The sequence below is a fragment of the Rhincodon typus genome, chromosome 18, assembly GCF_021869965.1.
Source record: "Rhincodon typus isolate 14 chromosome 18, sRhiTyp1.1, whole genome shotgun sequence".
Classification (NCBI taxonomy): domain Eukaryota; kingdom Metazoa; phylum Chordata; class Chondrichthyes; order Orectolobiformes; family Rhincodontidae; genus Rhincodon; species Rhincodon typus.
Window position 1 is genome coordinate 37,380,424 of NC_063349.1, and position 20,984 is coordinate 37,401,407.

Here is a 20,984-nt window from a genome sequence, read left to right on the forward strand (position 1 = left end):
CTAACAATAGGTTGTGTGTAATAGCAGACCATATGATAACAAAGTGTGGTGTGTGGGGGTTCAGCACGGGAGAAGATGCCTCAAACCCTAAAATTGTTGAACTCGATACTGAGTCCAGTAGAAAATAAGTTGCTGTTCTTCCAGCTTGCGCTGAGCTGCACTGGAGCAGTGCAGCAAGCATGAGACAGAGATGTTAGACAGGGAACAGGGTGGTGTGTTGAAGTGGCAGGCAACTTGAAGCTAGGGTCTTTTTTGCAGGCAGAACATTGGTGTTCTGCAAAGCGGTCACCCAGTCTATGCTTCGTTTCCCCTATGTAGAAGAGACCACATTGAATAGAATAGAATAGAATATCCCTTTTGTATCCCTATGTATTCAATATGAAATACAGTGAAAAGTGTGTACTGTCACCGTACATAGACTCCATTCATATTAATTTAGAATAATATAAAATAATGATAACTTAAGGAGATTCTAACCTTTCCTTCTCTGCTACTACAGCTTGCCGCCGCCAGAGTCCCACTCTCGGCTTCCCAGGCCATGCCATGCCGCCAAGTGTGTCCCAGTGAATAATGAATGCAGTGGACTAGACTGAGTGAAGCGCAGATAAAATGCCGCTTTACCTGGAATGCCCTTGGATACTGAGGAGGGAGGAAGTAAATGGGCAGGTGTTGCACCTTCTGCAGTTGCAGGAGAAGGTGCCATGGGCTTGTCGGGGTCATGGTGGGTGGGTGGTGGAATGTTGGGAATGAAGGAGGAATGGGCCCTGGTGACACAGAGGGAATGGTACTTGTGGAAGTCTGCAAGGAAGAATCTGTTTCAGCATATAATGCCTTACAACAAAATAAATACCAAAATGTACAGGCTTCTGTTGTATATATTCTTTTGGGGTTATGTTCCATGATTTTCAGTTTTTCCTTTAAGTGGTGTTCCCTAGGATCGGTGTTGGGATCCATGCTTTTACAGATTTTGATAAACAAACAATTCGGAGATGGGTGATGAAGGCAAAATGTCTAAATTTGCATTGATACTAAGCTAAAGAGAATACTGAATTGTGAGGATAATTCTGAGCGACTTCTGACAGCCGTTTGACAAGTTTGCCCAATGGGCAGACACCTGGCAGATGAAGTTAACTGCAGAGAAATGCAAGTAATGTATTTTGGGAGAGGCAGCATGGGGAGACAATACAGGCTCAATGGTACAACTTTGAACAACGTACAGAAGCAGAGGAAACTGAGGGTTCAAGTACATAATCCTCTGAAAGTGGCCAGGCAAGTTGAATCAGTTGTTAAGAATAGGATCTTTGGGTTCATAAAAAGAGGCATAGAGTATAAAAGCAAGGAAGTGATCACTACAAATCATTGGTCAGACCACATTTGGATTATTGTGTTCAGTTCTGGGCATCTTATTTGATGAAGGATGTTAAAGCTCTGGAGAGAGTTCAACGGAGACTGTGATGACAATATGGCTTTAAGAGGTGTATTTGGCCTGTTTATTTTTAAACTGAAGAAAGATTGAGACAGAGGTGCTGGGCACCTGCTCAAAGCCAATAGAGTGAACAGCTTGTGAGGCCTTTTTTTTTAAACTTGGAACAATAGAAGCAGCCTGAATGGGTGGGGTCAAGCTCCCATAGAACCAGGATTTTTATTTTTAGCTTTCAGCAGTTGCTATGGTCTTGAAGATGGATGTGGAATCCTCTCTGTTGCAGCTAAAGGCTGGGGTTCTCTTCCTGCTGCCAGCATTGCATGTGAGATAATCTATTTTACTGAATCTGCCTTTGCCAAGGGTGTGTTTATGGGATGTTACCATACTGGAAAAGATAACTTATAGTAGTTAATATACATATATATAAAAATTTTGTTAAGCATTTGAATAGAGTTAGCTAGGCTAATTCTTATTTTTATTTTGTCTTTATTTTCATACTACAGTGTGTTTTGCTTAAAGTCAAGTAGTTTGACCAATCAAATTGCATCTGGAACACAATGCCTTACATTTACTTTTAACATAAGGAAAAGTTAGGGTCTAGGCTATCTCCTTAGTATATTTTACAGGGTTTGGTCCAGTCCATAACACTAGAATGATACCAGGAATGACAGATTTTAGACACAAAGAAAGATGAGAGAAGTTGTGCTTATTCTCTTTGAAACAGAGAAGATTAAAAGGTGACCTATTGAGGTTTTGAAAATTATGAACGATTAACAGGTAAAGAAGGATATGCTGTTTCCACTAGTTTGTATGTCAGTCACCGGGGGGGTCACAATTTCAAGATTGTCAGCAAGAGATTTCGAAGTGAGATGAGGAGAAGCTACTCAGAGTTATTAGGATTTGGAAAGTACTGCCTGGGAGAGTGGTGGAGGTGGATTTCAAAGGAGGTTTCAAAAGCGAGATGGATATTTGAAAGTGATGAATTTAGAGGGCTACAGGGATAAGGCTGGAGAATGGGACTAGCTAGGTAGCTCTTTCAGAAGCCAGTACAGACATGATGAGTCAAATGGCCTCTTACTGCACTGTAAAATTGTATGATTCTATCCTTTGAAGCAGAAAGGGAAAGATCCAGAACTAGCAAAACTAAATAAATCAGAATGGATATTATTATAATCCCTTCTTCAATTTAAGCTTCTAAAGTTAATTTTTGTTCTTCTAATTTGGATTAAAAAGAATAAAGATTGGTTGCTTGCCTGAATGTGAAGTATGATAAATGAAATATCGGAATTATTCCTTATGGCACTTGTCTGTGATTCATTGTGAAATATACTAATTTCAACGAAATTAAATCGTTGGTGTATGTTTCCTTTAGGTCTTCATCATGCTGGCATATAGATTTAACTGGTTCACATGAATGAACACCTAATTCACCACGGATGCATGAAATGCTTTGATGGCAGAGTTTGTGAACAAGACTTTCAAAGAAAACTGCATTTATATAATGAATTATAAGGCAATTCACAAGATTTAATAAATATTTTAAGAATAAGGAACATAGAGTCATAGAACTATACAGCACAGAAACAGACCCTTCGGACCAACTCGTCCATGCTGACCAGATATTCTAAATTAATCTAGTCCCATTTGCCAGCAATTAGTCCATATCCCTCTAAACCCTTCCTATTCATATATCCATTCAGATGCCTTTTAAATGTTGTAATTGTAACAGACTCCACCACTTTCTCTGGCAGTTCATTCTATACATGCACCACACACTGCCTCTTAGGTACCTTTTAAATCTTTCCCCTCTAACCCTAAACCTATGCCCTCTAGTTTTGGACTCCTCCACCTGGGGAAAAGACCTTGACTCTTCACCCTGTCCATGTCCATCATGATTTTACAAATCTCTATAAGGTCACCCCTCAGCCTCCGAAGCTCCAGGGAAAATAGCCCCAGCCTATTTGGCATCTCCCTATGGCTCACAGCCTCCAACCCTGACAACATCCTTTTAAAGCTTTTCTGAAGCCTTTCAAGTTTCACAACATCCTTCCTATAGCAGGGAGACCAGAAATGCATTTCAGCTTTACAGATAACACCATACCTTAATAAATGCATTTCTAATGGTATTAACATTAATTGATTGACAGACAAAATTCTCTTTTTTCCCAAAAATTATGTCATGATCATGAGTGTTTCATAATTCTATTTTAAGTGTATCATACTTCTGGAACTTTATCCAATGTATTCCATTACTGACTACTGAGAATGTCAGCTCACGTTGAGTCATTTTCCCATTTCTATTCTCTCTCAAAGGGAATAGCTTGATCTGATTTCGCCAGATTAGCCCATAATTATGATTGAGATGTGTGATAAAGATTCAAGCCCCATAACAGTTCAAATCACATGTAGAAACTTGAGATTATACAAATTACCAGGGCTTTATTGTTTCACTTTTTTGTATTAACATTACTTTGTTGTTTCAGTACATAGGAGACTGAAGTTTGAATTTTTCCCACTATACTGATGGAGGATATGTTAACCTGATTGATCCTCCCTGCTTGCAATATGGCATACTTGAATCAAGACAAGGAGCTAACAGCAGCTGCTCAAGAGATTCATTGGGTGGCTCTAGAGCTACCAAGAGAGCAGGATTCTATCCTCCACAAACAAACATTTCCTCCATATTAAACACCAGAGGTTAAAGGTTGTTCAGATATTCTTTTCTAGTCAGTTTTATTTCAAGCTACACATCTCAAAAGATCCAACATACCTATTATACAGTGTGGAGCTGAAGGAACACAGTAGGCCAGGCTACATCAGAAGAGTAGCAAAGTTGACGTTTTGAGTCAGGACCCTTCTTCAATTGACTTGAAACGTCAGCTTTCCTGCTCCTCTAATGCTGCCTGGCCTGCTGTGTACCTCTAGCTCCACACGGTAATCTCTGATTCCAACATCGGCAGTTCTTACTACCTCCAACATACTGATTACTTGCTCACCGTGTATATAAATCCAGTCAAGTGCTCACCTAATTATACCATAGTTTATAATATAAGGACATATAAAAACAGTACTGTTGCCTAGTTCCATTTGAAGAAAAATTCACTTGTGGTATGTAAACATTGCTGGCTGGCTAGCATTTTTTTGTACTGTGCGTCGCTAGCTGTCCTTGAGGTGGTGGTGGTAAGATGGTCTCAGGCATTCCCTCCAGACCATGCTTGATAACCCTCCATTCTACCTGGAATACATACAAGTTTCGCTGTCAAACTAATATCCTCCTATTTCTAAACCAGCAATCTCACATCTATTGTTCCTCTGTCCCTCAACTATTCATTACTTGACATCTGCCACAGAACCACTCTTACTAGCTCTCTCTAAGGCAGACTTCAAGGGTAACCAGACTCCTGATTTAAATGTTGCTTCTCCAGCCACAGAACAACAGGTAATTGCACTAGGCAAGCACCTTAATCTGACTGAGAATGGGAGGGACTGTCAGTGTTACGTCTCAAGTTGATATAATGCATCACAAAGCTCAATTGCCTAACTGCAATATCAATCAGTTATCATTTATGCATTCCTGGCATAGGCATTTTAATTATACCTGCCTCCTCAATGCTCTTGGTAGCCTTTCCAAGTCAATCTCTTTTTGTACTTCCTCACCACACTTACTATAGATTCAATAGTGAGCCTTCATGCACACTAAAAGTGTACAGACAATGAAGTCATATAGTACAATTAAGCACCAATTCCAACCCCAAGGATAACAGCCTCCTGATGCATGGAACTTCCTGTTCAGCAACAGTCAGCCCTGTGATGTTGCTTCTCTGTCAGGAATGTTGCTTTGAAGAATACAACATTGGTTGCTTTACATTGATAAATATCGTAAAATAGTCAGATAGGATTTGTTATTGTACATGAATCTATTGATACTTTCAGACATAAATGTCACAAAGTGGGAAGTTCAACTCTTACAGACACATGTACAAACACTTCCTATTCAAGACTTTCAAAATGTTAAGAGAGCAGCACTATTGGTACATACTGTGCAGGTGCTTTAATTGTAACATATTTAACCTCTTACATTTCACAACCTCTTGGCCTTTTCCAAACCTTAGTTACGAAGAACAAAAACATATTGAACAGCCCACTCTGCAGCTGTCAGCAAACCGCCATTTAGTGAGAGCAGATGTGCTCTGCTGACATCATTACTGGGAGCTGTGTACAATTTTCATTTCAATGTGCCTTTTATGGCCAATGATTCATTTTGTAAAGAGACAGAGACATGTTGCTTTTGCTTGGTAGAGAACACAACAGTAGTTAGAAGCACAGATTTGCAAACCAAACTACGGCTCATAAATGAGCATCTTGCAATCAAAGCTCTATGGGGTTCAATTTTTCCTGGAGGGCATTTTTGTCTTCCTGCAGTGATGTGAACACAGCACATTTCACACCATAGTATTGTATGTTATTTGTATATTAATTAGATGTTTAATTACACTCAGGTGATGAGCATGAACAGGAAGTCACCTAGGAGCTGTCACTTGTTAATTTGGTTTAAGAACTTGAAAAGAGCGTAAAACGGAGCAAGTTTATGGGATTGGAGGGCACAACATGAAATTTGTAAATAAAAACATGCAAGTATTTGAGCGGTCTCACTGCCAGACTTGTAATACTGCAATGTATTATTACATCTGCATGTGGCAGAACAGCAGCAAGGGACACAGATTTGATCTCCTCCTGCTGATGCCAGGATATTCCTTATAAAGGATTGTGTTCCTTTACACTATTTTATTTTTATTTTACAATCCACCTAAAGCAATGAGCTTGAGAAAAATAGGATAATAGTACAAAGATCTGAAAATGTATTCAAAAATGACCCCAGAGTGAAATACTAATGGAGTTCTGCTGTCAAAGATGTCACCTCAGAGGTAAGACTTCAAACCAAGGATCTTTGTGTGTCCTCAGACAGCCAAACTAATTCTATTGCAGTGTTCAGTAATGAACAGGAGTTATCCCAGTGCTCTGGCCAACATTCGTCTCTAACATATCTGTTTAGTCATTGAGTAACAGAGATGTACAGCATAGAAACAGACTCTTCGGTCCTACTCGTTCATGCTAACAAGATATCCTAAATTAACCCAGTCTCATTCGCCAGAATTTGGCCTATATCCCTCCAAACACTTCCTATTCATGTTCCCATCCAGATGCCTTTTAAATGTTGTAATTATACCAGTCTCCACCAGCTCATTCCAAACATAACACCACCTTCTACATTAAAAAGCTGCCCCTTAGTCCCTTTCAAAATGTTTCCCCCTCACCTCAAATCTATACCATCTAGTTTTGCACGCCCTCACCCTTGCAAAAAAGGCTTTGGCTATTCACCCTATCCATGTCCCTCAATTTTATAAACCCCTACAAGGTCACCCCTCAGTCTGCAGCGCTCCAGGGAAAATAGCCCCAGCCTATTCAGCCTCTCCCTATCGCTCAAACCCTCCAACCCTGGCAACATTCTTGTAAATCTTTTCTGAATCCTTTCAAGTTTCACAACATCTATCCTATAGCAGAGAGAACAGAATTGAATGCAATCTTCCAAAAGCGGCCTAACCAATGTCCTGTACAGCCACATCATGACCTCCCAACTCTTATACTCAATGCACTGACCAACAAAGGCAAGCATACCAAATGTCTTCTCCACTACCCTGTCTACCTGCAACTCGACTTTCAAGGAACTATGAACCTGCACTCCAAGCTCTCTTTGTTTGGCAACACTCCCCCGGACCTTACCATTAAGTGCAATACTCCTGCCCTGAATTGCCCTGTCAAAATGTAGCACCTCACATTTATCTATACTAAACTCCATGTGCCACTCCTCAGCCCATCAGCCCATCTGATCAAGGTCCCATTGTACTCTGAGTTAACCTTCTTTGCTGTCCACTACACCACCAATTTTGGTGTCATCCGCAAACTTACTAACCAGATGTTGACATGGTGTTATATCTGGTAGCTTGAAATAAAAAAATGGATTTCTTAATATCTGCTACCAAATAAAACTCATCTCTATTTAATTCTGTTTAACATTTATCTAGCCATATTTTAATTATATTATGTTGTGTTCTGCAGCTCACCCCATTGATTGAGATCAATCCCTGCAAAAGATAGGCCATTTTCCATATCTTGGGAACTTCATCTTGGGAGGCTAACACTGACCAAACAGTTCACCATTTCCCCAACTGAGGAAATATTATTTAAGAACCAGATTCTTAAACCAAGATTAAGATTATAGTTAGATATCCACCTCTAATAAGGAGACTTAGATAATGATCCTTGATATCAAGGGAGCATTTGACCAAGTGTGACATCAAGGAATTCTGGCCAAATTGAAGTCAATGGGAAATGGGGGAATACTATGCAGTGGCTGGAGTCATAGCCAACACGAAGGAAGGTGGTTGTGGCTGTTGAAGGTCAATCCTCTCAATCCTAGAACCTCACTGCAGGAGGTCTTCAGGATAATGTCCAAGGTTCAACCATCTTCATCTGCTTCATTGAGACCTTTCCTCCATCAATAGGTCAAAACTTTGCGTATATATATTACACATTGTTCAGTTCCATTTGCAACTCATCAGATACTGAAGGGGTCCTTGTCTATACCGAGCAAGACCTGGACAACATTGAAGTCTGAGCTCATAAAGTGCAATCAATATTCACATGACACAAAAACCAGCAATGAACATTTCCAATGAGAGAATCTAACCATTTTCTTGTGATATTTAATGGCATTACAATTGCCAATTTCCTTACCATCAACATCCTGCGGGTTAGCATTCATCAGAAACTTAACTGGACCAGCGACACAAGTACTGTGGCTCCAACAGCAAGTTAGAGGCTAGGTAGTCTTAGGAATTAAGTTAGCGCACAAATTTTGGGATGTCAGGAGTGTGAGAGAATAGTCTCCACTTGCCTGAATGAATACAGTTCTAACAACAGGACAAAGCAGCTTGCATGATCAGTACCCTATTCACCAACTTAAATATTCACTCCCTCTATCACCAAAACAGTGGCAGCAGTGTACACAATAAACAAGATGTTCTGTAATAACTCACCAAGACTTCCTCCTTCAATAGCTCCTTCCAAATTTGTGAGGTTTACCAACTAGAAGGACAAGAGCAGCAGGTGGGTGGCAGCACCACAACTTTCAAGTTTTATCCAAGCCACATACCCTCATGACTTAGAACTACACAGCCCTTCTTTCACTATCGTTGGACAAAAATCTTGGAACTTTCTTCCTCATAGCAATGGGAGTGTATTAACATCATATGGAACACAGGATCAGCAGTCCCTCAAGTCTACTCTGCCATTCTAAGTAATAGTTGTTCCCTCACCTTAACAATCTTCTCAATCTTTTGAAGATGGTTGGGCTCAGGACACTACCCTGAGGAACTCCTGAAGCAATATCCTGGGACGTCCCCTCAGTTTCCAGCGATAAAGATGACCATTTTCCAGCCCTTTTCAGTTCTGAAGAGTCATATTGACTCATAACATTCCTCTTTTTCTCTCTCCAAAGATGGTGTCAGATTTGCTTGCTGAGTTAATCCAGCGATTAGTTTTTATTTCGAATCTGTTGTGAGGTATGACTGCAACTGATGAAGAGTTTTCCCTCTTGGTTCCCAAGGGCTTCAAATTTGTCAGGGATTCTTCATGTCATAGCTGTCAAAATCTAACTTGATGTCCAGGTCAGTCACTCTGGCCTCTACTTGCGTTTGGCTTATTTTTCCATATTTGGACAAAGGCTGTAAAGAGACAAGGAACCTGGAAGAACCCAAATTGAGCATCAATGAACAGCTTATTATTTCTGTGGAAGTGTTGCTTATTAGCACAACTGGGAGAAGAATGGTGGAGCAGTGATTAGACTTGATCTACTTTTTGTAGATAAGATCTAGCTGACCAATTTTCTACTTCTTTTGGGTAGATGCCTACATTGTAGTTGTACTGAAATAGCTTGGCATGAGGCACAGCAAATTCTGGAGTGCAAGTGTTTGTTACTGTTGGCAGAATATTGTCATGGCTTGGAGTTTCAGGTGTTCATTATTGTCACAAGAAGCAAATTGATGTGGCTCAAAAATGGCAACTGTGACGTTGAGGACTTCAGGAGAAGGCCAGGGTGGATCATCCACTATGCATTTCACTGAAGGTGGTTGTAAATGCTTCTGCCTGGTCTCCTGCATCATTCAGGATGGGGATATTTGTGGAGCCTTCTCCTCCGCAGTTTTACTTAACTGTCTGCTACATGACTGCAGAGCTTTGATTGGATCTGTTGATCATGGATCACTTAGCTCTTAGGTCACTTATTGAAACTTGTCTATGTTAGATCTTGTTTTGGTAAATGAAATCTTTCACTCTACTGGGAGCATACAACAAATATACAATCTAAAAGTGATATGTCATTAAAAAGTTACTATTTGTAGTTACTGTAATACATTTCAGGAAGGTTTTATGAACTCTCAACAAGATGAATATTTCAGTACGAATATTATAACAGCAGAGAATAAATGCAATAATTTAACTCAAGTAAAATTATTCAAGCTCTCACCAAAGTAACGTTTGCATTATAAATTATCATTTACACCTAACCAACCAAGTAATTACATTTATTCAAGTTAATTGCCTCATTTTAACAATTACTGAATGCTCAAATAAAGATAATTGCCTGCTTGATAAATCAATCTATTCTAAAACACTGGATGTATTTTGTTTTGCCATAATGGAACATATTAATTTATATGGGTCAGGATTTCACAATCCACTGCGGGTAGGTTGACAGGCATCCACCCAAAGGATGTAAATTTGGGCACAGGTACCTTTCCCAGTGCCTACTCACCTGTTCCAATGAAATTCCAATATTAAGGGCGTCAGGCAGCCCACCTATCCTTGGGCCAACTGAATCGCTTAATTGGCCACAGAAGTGGAGTCACAAAGTTTGAAGTTCGGCAGATGTCACGCTGCAGGATATGCTTGGAAAAGGAGTTCAGATGTCTCCTGTATAGGCCTCCTCCAGCTCCAGCATCTGACCCATCCTAACGTTACCCTCCCCTCCAAACCCTTTGGTCTTTGCACTCCAACCCCTCTGCCAATCACTCTTAACCAGCCCTTGCCACAGTCCCTTAGTTAGCTCTCCACCCAGATTCATTGGTGATCTTCATCGAGATTGGGTTCAGACCCAATCTGGTGGCTACCAGTCTTGGTGTTATTGCTGGGAGCACAAATTATTGGCCATATGATTGGCTGGCAGATGTAACAGACAAGCGTTTTTGGAAGGGGTCTGGAAATCTTATCCTGGGCCAATTAATGTCACTGCAATTGTTAAATGACCAAGGGGCAAGTCACCTGAGCGAGCATTCTAATGTTTCCACTGAGGTCAGACCTGTCGAGACACAAAATCCTACATGAAGTACTATTGACAACGATACTAAATCTTGACCTAACCAATTTTGAATGAATTGCAATTAAATCAAAATTGCAGTTCTGGACTCTGATTCATATCAAGTCATCACTGTGATACTGTAATACGATTTGTGGTAAGGTGTCAGATTATGAATCTCTTATTTGTTTATCCCTAAAAAGTAAATGCCAGTTAAAAGCATGCATAATAATTACTATTCACACGATGATCGGTGATTTGAACTTATGCTAATAATTAATGTTTAAAAGAAGATCTGCATTAGGTGATAAATTAGTGACAATAAATTGTAATTTTTACAGTCATAGCAAATCATTTACAAAAAAATACAATGAATTCACAGCCCCAAAACTGGTTGGCCCAATTAGTCCACACCAGTACTAATATTCCATACAACCTCTGTCTCTAATCATTTATTCCCCTCTACCCCTGTATTCTCCTGCTGTGTCTAACCCATGTATGTCACCTACTGTGCCTGTGCCCTGTAACCTATGACTTGACCATCTTTGCAGACGAACCAAAACAATCTGGTCAATTTGAAAAGAGCATGCAATCTCTTGGGTTCTGCCCAATACTAACTTCTTACCCAGTTTCACAGAAGCAATTTATCCAGTTGGTAATTCACTTCTGATGATTGGAAATTCCTGCACGCAAACTGCTGTACTTCTCTCTTCAGGCCGTGACTACCCTTCGTAAAGCATTTTGGGGCCACTCATGTGCAATATAAATGCAAACAATTTATGTGTGATTCCAACTCTTTATTCACATAACATAGTCACTCAAATTACATGATAAAACAGGGGCACGGTGGAATAAATGATTAGAGTGAGAGGTTGTGTGGACTATTTTGGACAAGAGATGCAGAAGGTTAAGTGAGAAGTGCATTTTTACACAGGGAATGATAATATCCTGGATCTTGCTGCCGGAGAGGATGGTGAAAACAGCAGCCATGATTTCAAAAGGGAAACTGGATGGTAATTGAAAGAAATAAACTGCAGGGTTACAGGGATTGAACAGGGCAAAGTGTGGCCAACTGGTTTAATCCAAGAGGAGCCAACTGGGATTTAATAAGCAGTACGGTCATCTCATCTGCTGGAAATGAATATGACTACAGTGGAAATTCACATAAAGCTGTACAGCATGGAAACAGACATGTCAGTCCAACTCGTCCATGCCGACAAGATATCTTAAATTAATCTAGACCTGTTTGCCAGCATTTGGCCCATATCCCTCTAATCCTTTCCTATTCATATCACTGATCACTCAGAGGCTAAGACAAATATATTCATCATCTGGAGTATTTGATAGGGTACCTGAGTGACTGCTAAGGTTGATTTACACCCAGAATGTTCGACTGCAAAAAATCAGAATTCCACAAGCAGTTGAGCTTTGGAGCTGTTGGCTCAATTTCCTCTGCTTGCATTTTCTTTCTGCCTCTGAAATGCATTTTCTTTCAAAAGGAGGCCATAACACATTTTATTTGGTTATGCCAGGAGCAGAAATCTTAGGCAAGCTTGTCTCAGGGTACAAAGTCAATATCAAAAGTTCCAGGTGAAGCCTTAGGACTCCGCAAGATGGTGGCACAGTAGGATGCTCCTGCTGGAGCTCCTCTGCTCCACCTGTTTTTCTTTTCCGGTTTCTCTCCCTCCCACCCCTCTCTTTTTCTCTTCTTCTCTCCCCATTAGCACCAGAGGTGAATTCTGGAGCAGCATGCAGGCAGCAAGTCCTGGGCAGACAGCAGAGCTGGGGAGGCAGTCCTAGAACTTACCTTGGAGCAACTGAGTGTCACTGTGGAGCGGGGACGGCTGTTGGGGTCTGGTGTGGGTGGTCATGCAAAGGTCCTGCGCTGAGCTGCTACAATGTAATGTCTATCTGAAATTACCTCCCTTACTTTAATGTCAACCCCTTGCTGATGTCCTATTTTAACTTATTTTTCAACTTATTGCCAGCCACATTTGGTTATCCATTAGCTACTGTTCTCCAATGAAGTGTGAGGTGATTCACTTTGGAAGGAGTAACAGGAATACAGAGTACTGGGCTAATGGTAAGATTCTTGGTAGTGTGGATGAGCAGAGAGATCTCGGTGTCCATGTGCATAGATCACTGAAAGTTGCCACCCAGGTTGATAGCGTTGTTAAGAAGGCGTACGGTGTGTTAGGTTTTATTGGTAGAGGGATTGAGTTTCGGAGCCATGAGGTCATGTTGCAGCTGTACAAAACTCTGGTGCGGCCGCACTTGGAGTATTGCATACAGTTCTGGTCACTGCATTATAGGAAGGATGTGGAAGCATTGGAAAGGGTGCAAAGGAGATTTACCAGGATGTTGCCTGGTATGGAGGGAAGGTCTTATGAGGAAAGGCTGAGGGACTTGAGGCTGTTTTCGTTAGAAAGAAGAAGTTTAAGAGGTGACTTAATAGAGACATACAAGATGATCAGAGGATTAGATAGGGTGGACAGCGGGAGCCTTTTTCCTCGGATGGTGATGGCTAGCACGAGGGGACATAACTTTAAATTGAGGGGTGACAGATATAGGACAGATGTCAGAGGTAGGTTCTTTACTCAGAGAGTAGTAAGGGCGTGGAATGCCCTGCCTGCAAGTGTAGTAGACTTGCCAACTTTAAGGGCATTTAAATGGTCATTGGATAAACATATGGATGATAATGGAATAGTTTAGGTTGGATGGGCTTCAGATTGGTTTCACAGGTCGGCGCAACATCGAGGGCCGAAGGGCCTGTACTGTGCTGTAATGTTCTATGTTCTAAGTTCTAAGTTCTGTAAAGTACCGGAATTACTTTTATTCCTCTGCTGTATCCAAGAATTGTACCTAGGTACTTGCCAAAAGGCAGTAGACATTGTAAAAGCTTTTCACTGTACTCCTACAATGGAGTACACATGACAATAAAAGGATATTCTATTCTATATTCTAGGATGGTCGAAGTAGTGCTTCCTTTAACAGCCTTGAGTGTGCACCCTAGACTCACACTCTCCATACAAGATTCACTTTGTTAAACAAGTGTCGGGCATCCTGGCTACATGACCAGCCCATTTCAATTCTGACTGTCTCAATTTGGTGTTGATGCTTGGGATGCCAACTTGGAAGAACAACTGTGTTTGGCACTATGTCCACCTGATCTTCAGAAGCCTCTGAAGGTAGTTCAAATAAGAGTTGAACATCTTGGCATACACTGGTAGACAATCCAAGTCTCACACTGCTTCGAGCAGAGCGGGCAGGACCTTCTGTCAACAGGCCTGCAGCTTGGGAGGCAGACTTACTTCTCTTCATTCACAGACTGCTGTTCAACATCTGCCATAGGCTTTGGGAATTGTTACGTGTTTTGTGGACAACAGAGACAGTACAAAAGTGAGTGTGTCGCTGAGATTAGTGAAGTTAGCCATTGCTAACACGTGCTGGTTATGGACTGAAAACTCAGGCTTGAGATAGGACTTTTCTCGAGCAGACTGGTGCATTGCTTCAGTTTTCTTTGTGCTGGTCATAAAGATGAAATTGCCGGATGTATTGAAGAACTGTCTACACTACATTACACATTCAGCTTTGAAGAAGTAGTTGGCGCACTGTTATTGGTAAACAGGAATTTATGTACAGTAGTTTGTCCATGGAGACCTTGGCCTTTGCCCCTCTCTTTGCTCCAGCTATACTTCTCTTGTTTACCCCAAATTTACCAAGAATTTCACCAATCAGCATTCTAGATTATATATTAACTTCATGGTCATGAGACTGAGTACTGCTTCTATTTAAACATGCCCTGTTTTTCCCCAAATAATCTGGATCGAAAGCTATTTTCCAATCTACAACTGAGTGCATTAAGTACAGAATTTGTATATTTAAGACACCACAATGCTGCAGATCATTTTTAGATTATCTATGAGGCATTGACCACATACAGTACAAATGTCGATTTTAGTAAAATGTCCATTTATGCAGTAGACAAATACGACACTCAGACAGATCACTGGAGAGCCTTTTTTCAAAAATTTTGTCCCTGTATTAAATAAGGTATCCAGATTATATTCAAATTGAGACTTTAAATAAAAGATAAGATTGGTTTTCAGAATTCAAGAGCATATAAAATAATTTCTACATAACAGAATCCAAATGAAGATGAAATGTGTTGATGGATTTTAAATGTTAATCAAGTATTAGAAATGCTTTAGAAGGTTTATTGATTTGAAAATGCAATTTTAATTGCGCTTCAGGGGGTCTCCCACTGAGCTCATTGTTACTGCATCTACTGAATAACAGTGGATGACTTGTAGCATTAACAAATATAAGCACTTGGATACTGATGCTATTCTCCTTTTGGAATTAAGAGTACCCTTTCAAGTATTTTAAACTCTTTGAATCATTAATATGTTACCTGGATTACTTACAAGCACCATTATTGAAGCACTAAAACAGTTTTTTTTAAAAGTGTATTTGAGGGAAAATCATAGGATCTGAAAGTAAATGCCTAATGATGACCATGAAACTATTTTCAATTGTGGAAAAAAACCCATCTGGTTCACCAATGCCCTTTAGGGAACACCACTGGCCACAGATCTGTAGTCAGAAAACACCCTTCTGCTGCTCAGATAGCAAAAACTGCAGTTACTGGAGTAAGAGATAACACAGTGTGGAGCTGGAGAAACACAGCAGGCCAGGCAGCATCAGAGGAACAGGAAAGCTGACGTTTCAGGTCAGAAATGGGGAAGTGGGGGTGTGGCTGGGGAAGGTACGTGGGATGGTGATAGGTGAGTGCATGCAGGGAGTGGTGGGGATTGGTCAGTGAGGTGGGAGGAGCGGATAGGTGGGAGAGAAGATGGATAGGTTGTGTCAGGTCAAGGAGGTGGGGATTGAGAGAGACGGTTGGCAAGGCGATGAGGCTGGGGGTGGGGAGATTTTGAAACTGGTAAAATCCACATTTAGGCCATTGAGCTGGAGGCTCCTGAGGCGGAATATGGGGTACTGCTCTTCCAGTTTGCGGGCGGCGTCATTGTGAGTGTATACATCTTAGCAGCTCACATTGAATCCCATGTGATTTCATTGTTTGTATCAGCCTCCTATGAGGGACCTTAAAGGCCTTGCTAAAGCCCATGTAGACAATATCCACCAGCATGTCCTCTTCAATCATCTTTATCACTTCTTTTAAAAAACACAGTCAAGTTTGTGAATCATGACTGCCCCTGCTATACTGCTATTGCTCTGATGTTCTTATCCACACCCTCAGAAAAACCACTTACATCCACCTCCATAAAATTGGCTGACTTCGCCCCTATCTAAGCTCACCTGCTGCTGAAATCATCATCTACGCTTTGGTTATCTCTAGACTTGATTATTCTAACAGATGACTTCCCATTTTTCATCAACATAAATATGATCATTCCAAACGTTGTCCAATATGGATAGGAAAGTCACAAGCGCCCATCATTTACTTGCATTAGCATCCAGTGAGATAAGTCTTTTAAGTTCTCATTCTTCCTTTAAAGCCTTCTCATAGCCTCAAATTCCCATCTCTATAATCACTTCCAGCCCAAGAACCCCCTTCAATTGCTGGGTTACTGCAATTTTATCTCATGCTAAAACTTAAATCACAAAAATCACTGGCAATCTTGTCTTCAACTCCCTCAGCCTTAAATTGCAAAATTCCCTTCCATCTCTTCATGAAAGACGTTCCTTCTAAACTATGTAATCTATCCTTCATTATTCAAAAGAACATTACAAAGTTCTTCTTACAAAGTTCTTCCAGTGCCTTGGCCATTAGTTACGCCTCAGCCGATAACCAAAAAAACTGATGATCTCGTCATTTATATTACTACTAGTTTGCTGTGCTAGATTGGCTGCTCCTATTACCAGTTTCAAAGTAGTGTTGATGGTTACAAAGTATTTTACAACATTGTGTGGTCATGAAAGGTGCCACATAATTTCAAGTCTTTTTCTATTGGCAATAGGTTAATGACTTCCATACCTCTCTGACAGCAGTGCAAAATTCACTCTGTAGTACTCTCTGTAAGGACTGCAGTTTGTGGATTGGCACTGCTCCACTTTCCTGAAGCTTCTCTAGCAATTCAATAGCTCGAGCCACATCTGAGAAGAGAAATACGCAATAAATAAAAGATGACTCGAATTTCTATTTAGGATGAACAGATAAGACAATAACCTGTATTTAAAATTTTAAAAATCCTCCTCCTGAATAACAAATAATATCTTGGCCTTAATACAATATAATGTAGATTTAAATAGCATGGACTGACTCAAAATCACTTCGTAATTAAAAGTTCAAAGTGTAGTTTTATTTCACACCTGGGCAACCAAGTTTTGAGAATTGTGAAGAAAGTGATCAGAGTCCATTAAGAATTGTGCAATCTGTAACAAAGTCGTTCATGATGTGTTAATATTTAAAGCAAGACAAACTCCTTTGTTAAACTCCTTTGTTTTCAGTGACTGTGAATCCAAATAACTCACAATCCCATGGCCATTTGATTTCAGCCAAACGTACAGCACCTGAAATAGAGGTGTAGAGCTGGATGAACACAGCAGGCTAAGCAGCAGCAGAGGAGCAGGAAAGCTGACGTCTTGACCTGAAACGTCAGCTTTCCTGCTCCTCTGATGCTGCTTGGCCTGCTGTGTTTATCCAGCTCTACACCTTGTTGTCTCAGATTCTCCAGCATCGGCAGTTCCTACTATCTCAGCACCTGAAACATTCAAGTTACTGAGTAAGTTATTAAAAACATGACTGTTAGTTTTTGCTGATTCGCAGGTAATAAAGAGTTCCTTTAAAACAAAATACTTAAAGCTACTTAAGGACTGCTATTTCGTTTTTCTATGCTCAGAATAAAACTATCCTTTTTCCTGTTTTACTCACTCTACAACATAAGAAAGAATGCACTGATAAAGACCATTTGACCCATCAAGTTTGTTCATTACGCAGATTAAATGTAATACATTTAATCAATGATTATTCAACTTCAACCCTGGCCTCTCATGAACTTGATCTTAAATATCGTTTCTTACTAATCGCTGTACTGGATCCTTTTGTGAGTGACTTCTAAAAGTTACTCACTAGAATTTCAGTTCCAAATTGAAGCATTTTTCCTTCTCCTCAACCAAATCACTGACGGACATGGTGAATGTTATAACCATTTAAGTTGTAACTTGAGTGAACTCACATTTTTAGGACAGTTCAGAGGTCACACTTTTAATTGTAATAATTCAAATAGGCTACACTCAAGACTTGAATTACATCAATATTTTTCTACATATTTATTGCCAATCTCTCTTCTTAAAGGTCACCAACTCTATACCTCACATATCTCCTTTAATATGTTTAATCAATCCAAGGTTTGGATCTTTGACCAAGCTTTAAGTCATCTGCCCCAACACCTCTGTGTAGCTCAATGTCAAAGAATCTCTTCAAACATGGCTTTGAAGTGCTCTGAATCTTTAATAATATGAATGGCACTACATAAAAGCAAGTTTTATTGTTGAATTAAAATCCCAAACTAAAACAGACAAAATTCTTACCTTTTTAAAATGGTAAACTTTCACGGAAAGTAAATAGCTTCCACACTGGAAAGCTATCTAACCAACAGATTTAACTTAAGTGAGATACTACACAATCCACTTCACAAAAAACATTTTTTTCCATTTAGTATAAGCACAGAATCCACGCAGTGCTGAAATTTCTAAAAGGAAAAGCACAACCCAAAATGTGAACACATAAACTAAGCATTTTTAGTGTAGCTTCTGACTTGCTGGAAGTTGCCCAAAGAGTAATCAACAACTAGAAAGTAAACATTCTAACTTCCTTTAAGAACCAACTGATTGCAAAACTTGACACTCTAGATTTATTCTGGATGGACGAACTATGAGATAAATGGCATCCTTCATCCATAATTTACTCATGTTCCTACTTGATTTGTCTGAGTTGAGGCTCATTTCAATTCTATCATTTTCACTGCCATCCCCAAATAAAAGCAGGCAAAATATATAAACTGTATACACGCATATTGTGCCTGAATGTGGTCAGAAAATCAATGATACCCAACCTTCCTAATGCATGGGGGTTGGTTAGCACAGTTGGGTGGGTGATTGGTTCATGATGCAGAGTGAAGCCAACAGCACAGATTCAATTCCTGCACTGGCTAAAGTTACCATGAATGCTCCACCTTCTCAACTTCACCTCTTGCCTGAGGTGTGGTGACCTTCAGGTTAAACTCACCACCAGTCTTCTCTGTCTAATCAGAAAGTAGGACGATGATAACTTCACAATTACCTTTATGCAAGATATAGCTTAAAACTGTGGACTTTGAAACCTGCCTGAACCATATGGCGCCACAAGTAAATACTGTATATTCATTAAGACATTTCAGATGACAAGATTTTTAAAGATGATTTTGATCATTTAAATAATTAATGCAGTTTTGTATATACATCTATACTTCCTTTCTCAGTCAGTCTTGATTTGCTTTTTTCTTAAATACAAACAAAGATCAGGAATCAGCCACTCAGTCCCTCCAGCCTGCCCTGTCAATTAATAAGACCATTGATCTAATTGTAAACTCAAATCTACTTTCCTGCCTACCACTGATATCTTTTAACACCTTTGCTTACCAAGAATCTACCTATGTCTGTCTTAAAAATATTCAGACTCTGCTTGCCTTTTTAGGAAGAGAGTTCCATAGGCACTTTGTGATAAAACCATGTTGACACTGCCTGATTACCTTGAAATTCTCCAAATGTCCTGCGATAACTTCTTTGCTAATAGTTTCTAACACTTTTCCTATGACAGATGTGAACCTAATTGGCCTGTAGTTCCTGCTTTATTGTCGCTGTATAATGGTGCTAGATTTACTATTTTCCAATCTAATGGGACCTTCCTAGAAATCAGGTAAGTTAATACGTCAACAATCTTACTTGAAACCTCTTAAAACCCTGGGATGAAATCCATCAAAACCCTGGCACTTGTTAGATTGCAGCTCCAGTACCACTTCTCTGACTATTGCAATTTTCCTGAGTTCTTCCTTGCTTTCATTTCCTAATTTGTGGTTGCTTCTGGGATGCCTCTTATATCCTCTATCATGAAGGCTGATGCAAAAATTCTGCTCAATTTATCTGGCGTCTCTTCGGTTTCATGATTAATTCTCCAAACTCATTGACAACAGGACCAATGTTCACAGCCTTAACATCTTAAAAAAAATAGAAAATCTTACTGTCTATGTCTGGCTAGCTTTCTATTGTAAACTAATGTTCCCTCATTAAATATTTTTAGTCATTTTTTGGAAAAAAAAATTCCACCCAGTCTGCTGGTTTACCACCTTGCCTTGCATAACAGGACTTTTTCTTTTAGTTTGGCACTATCTTTAACATTTCTAGGTTAACCACAGAAGGTGGGTCCATTTCATTGGAATGTTTCTATTCATTGTATTCTAAAGCATCCCCTTAAATGTCTGACATTGTATCTCTGGTGACTTACCTGTTAATATAATTTGCCAATTCACCTTAGCCTGCTCCACCTTCATACTCTCATTATTGCCCTTTCAGACCCACTTCTCTCAACCTCAAACAAAGGTAAAATTCGATCATATTATGCTTGCTGCTGCCTAGGGGTGGCTTCATTGATGAGATTAATCTCATGTCATTGCATAATATCAGGCCTAGTAATGCCTGTTCTTCGCTCAGTTCCAAAACATGCTATTCTAATAAGAAAACATTTTATGAACATTTTATAAAACATTATTTACATTAGAAAGACGGAGGTTGAGGGGGGACCTGATTGAGGTCTACAAAATCATGGGAGGTATAGACAGGGTGGATAGCAAGAAGCTTTTTTCCCCAGAGTGGGGGACTCAATTACTAGGGATCACGACTTCAAGGTGAGAGGGGAAAAATTTAAGGGAGATATGCGTGGAAAGTTCTTTACGCAGAGGGTGGTGGGTGCCTGGAACGCGTTGCCAGTGGAGGTGGTAGAGGCGGGCACGATAGCGTCACTTAAGATGTATCTAGACAGATACATGAATGGGCAGGAAGCAGAGGGATACAGATCCTTGGAAAATAGGCTCAGAGATAGTAGGAACTGTAGATGCTGGAGAATCTGAGATAACAAGGTGTAGAGCT

The 20,984-nt window shown here is 40.0% G+C and overlaps 1 protein-coding gene across 4 annotated transcripts in view; it reads right to left on the reverse strand.

Annotated features, from left to right (window-relative positions):
• The window catches only part of lin7a (lin-7 homolog A (C. elegans)), a 56,768-nt gene that overhangs the window by 22,543 nt on the left and 13,241 nt on the right, over positions 1–20,984 (reverse strand). For all 4 annotated transcript variants that reach the window (XM_020517914.2, XM_020517920.2, XM_048607841.1 and 1 more), the window contains exon 2: positions 16,837–16,955. In XM_020517914.2, coding sequence (XP_020373503.1) covers positions 16,837–16,955 — 119 coding nt within the window. The remainder of the gene's footprint in view (positions 1–16,836; positions 16,956–20,984) is intronic.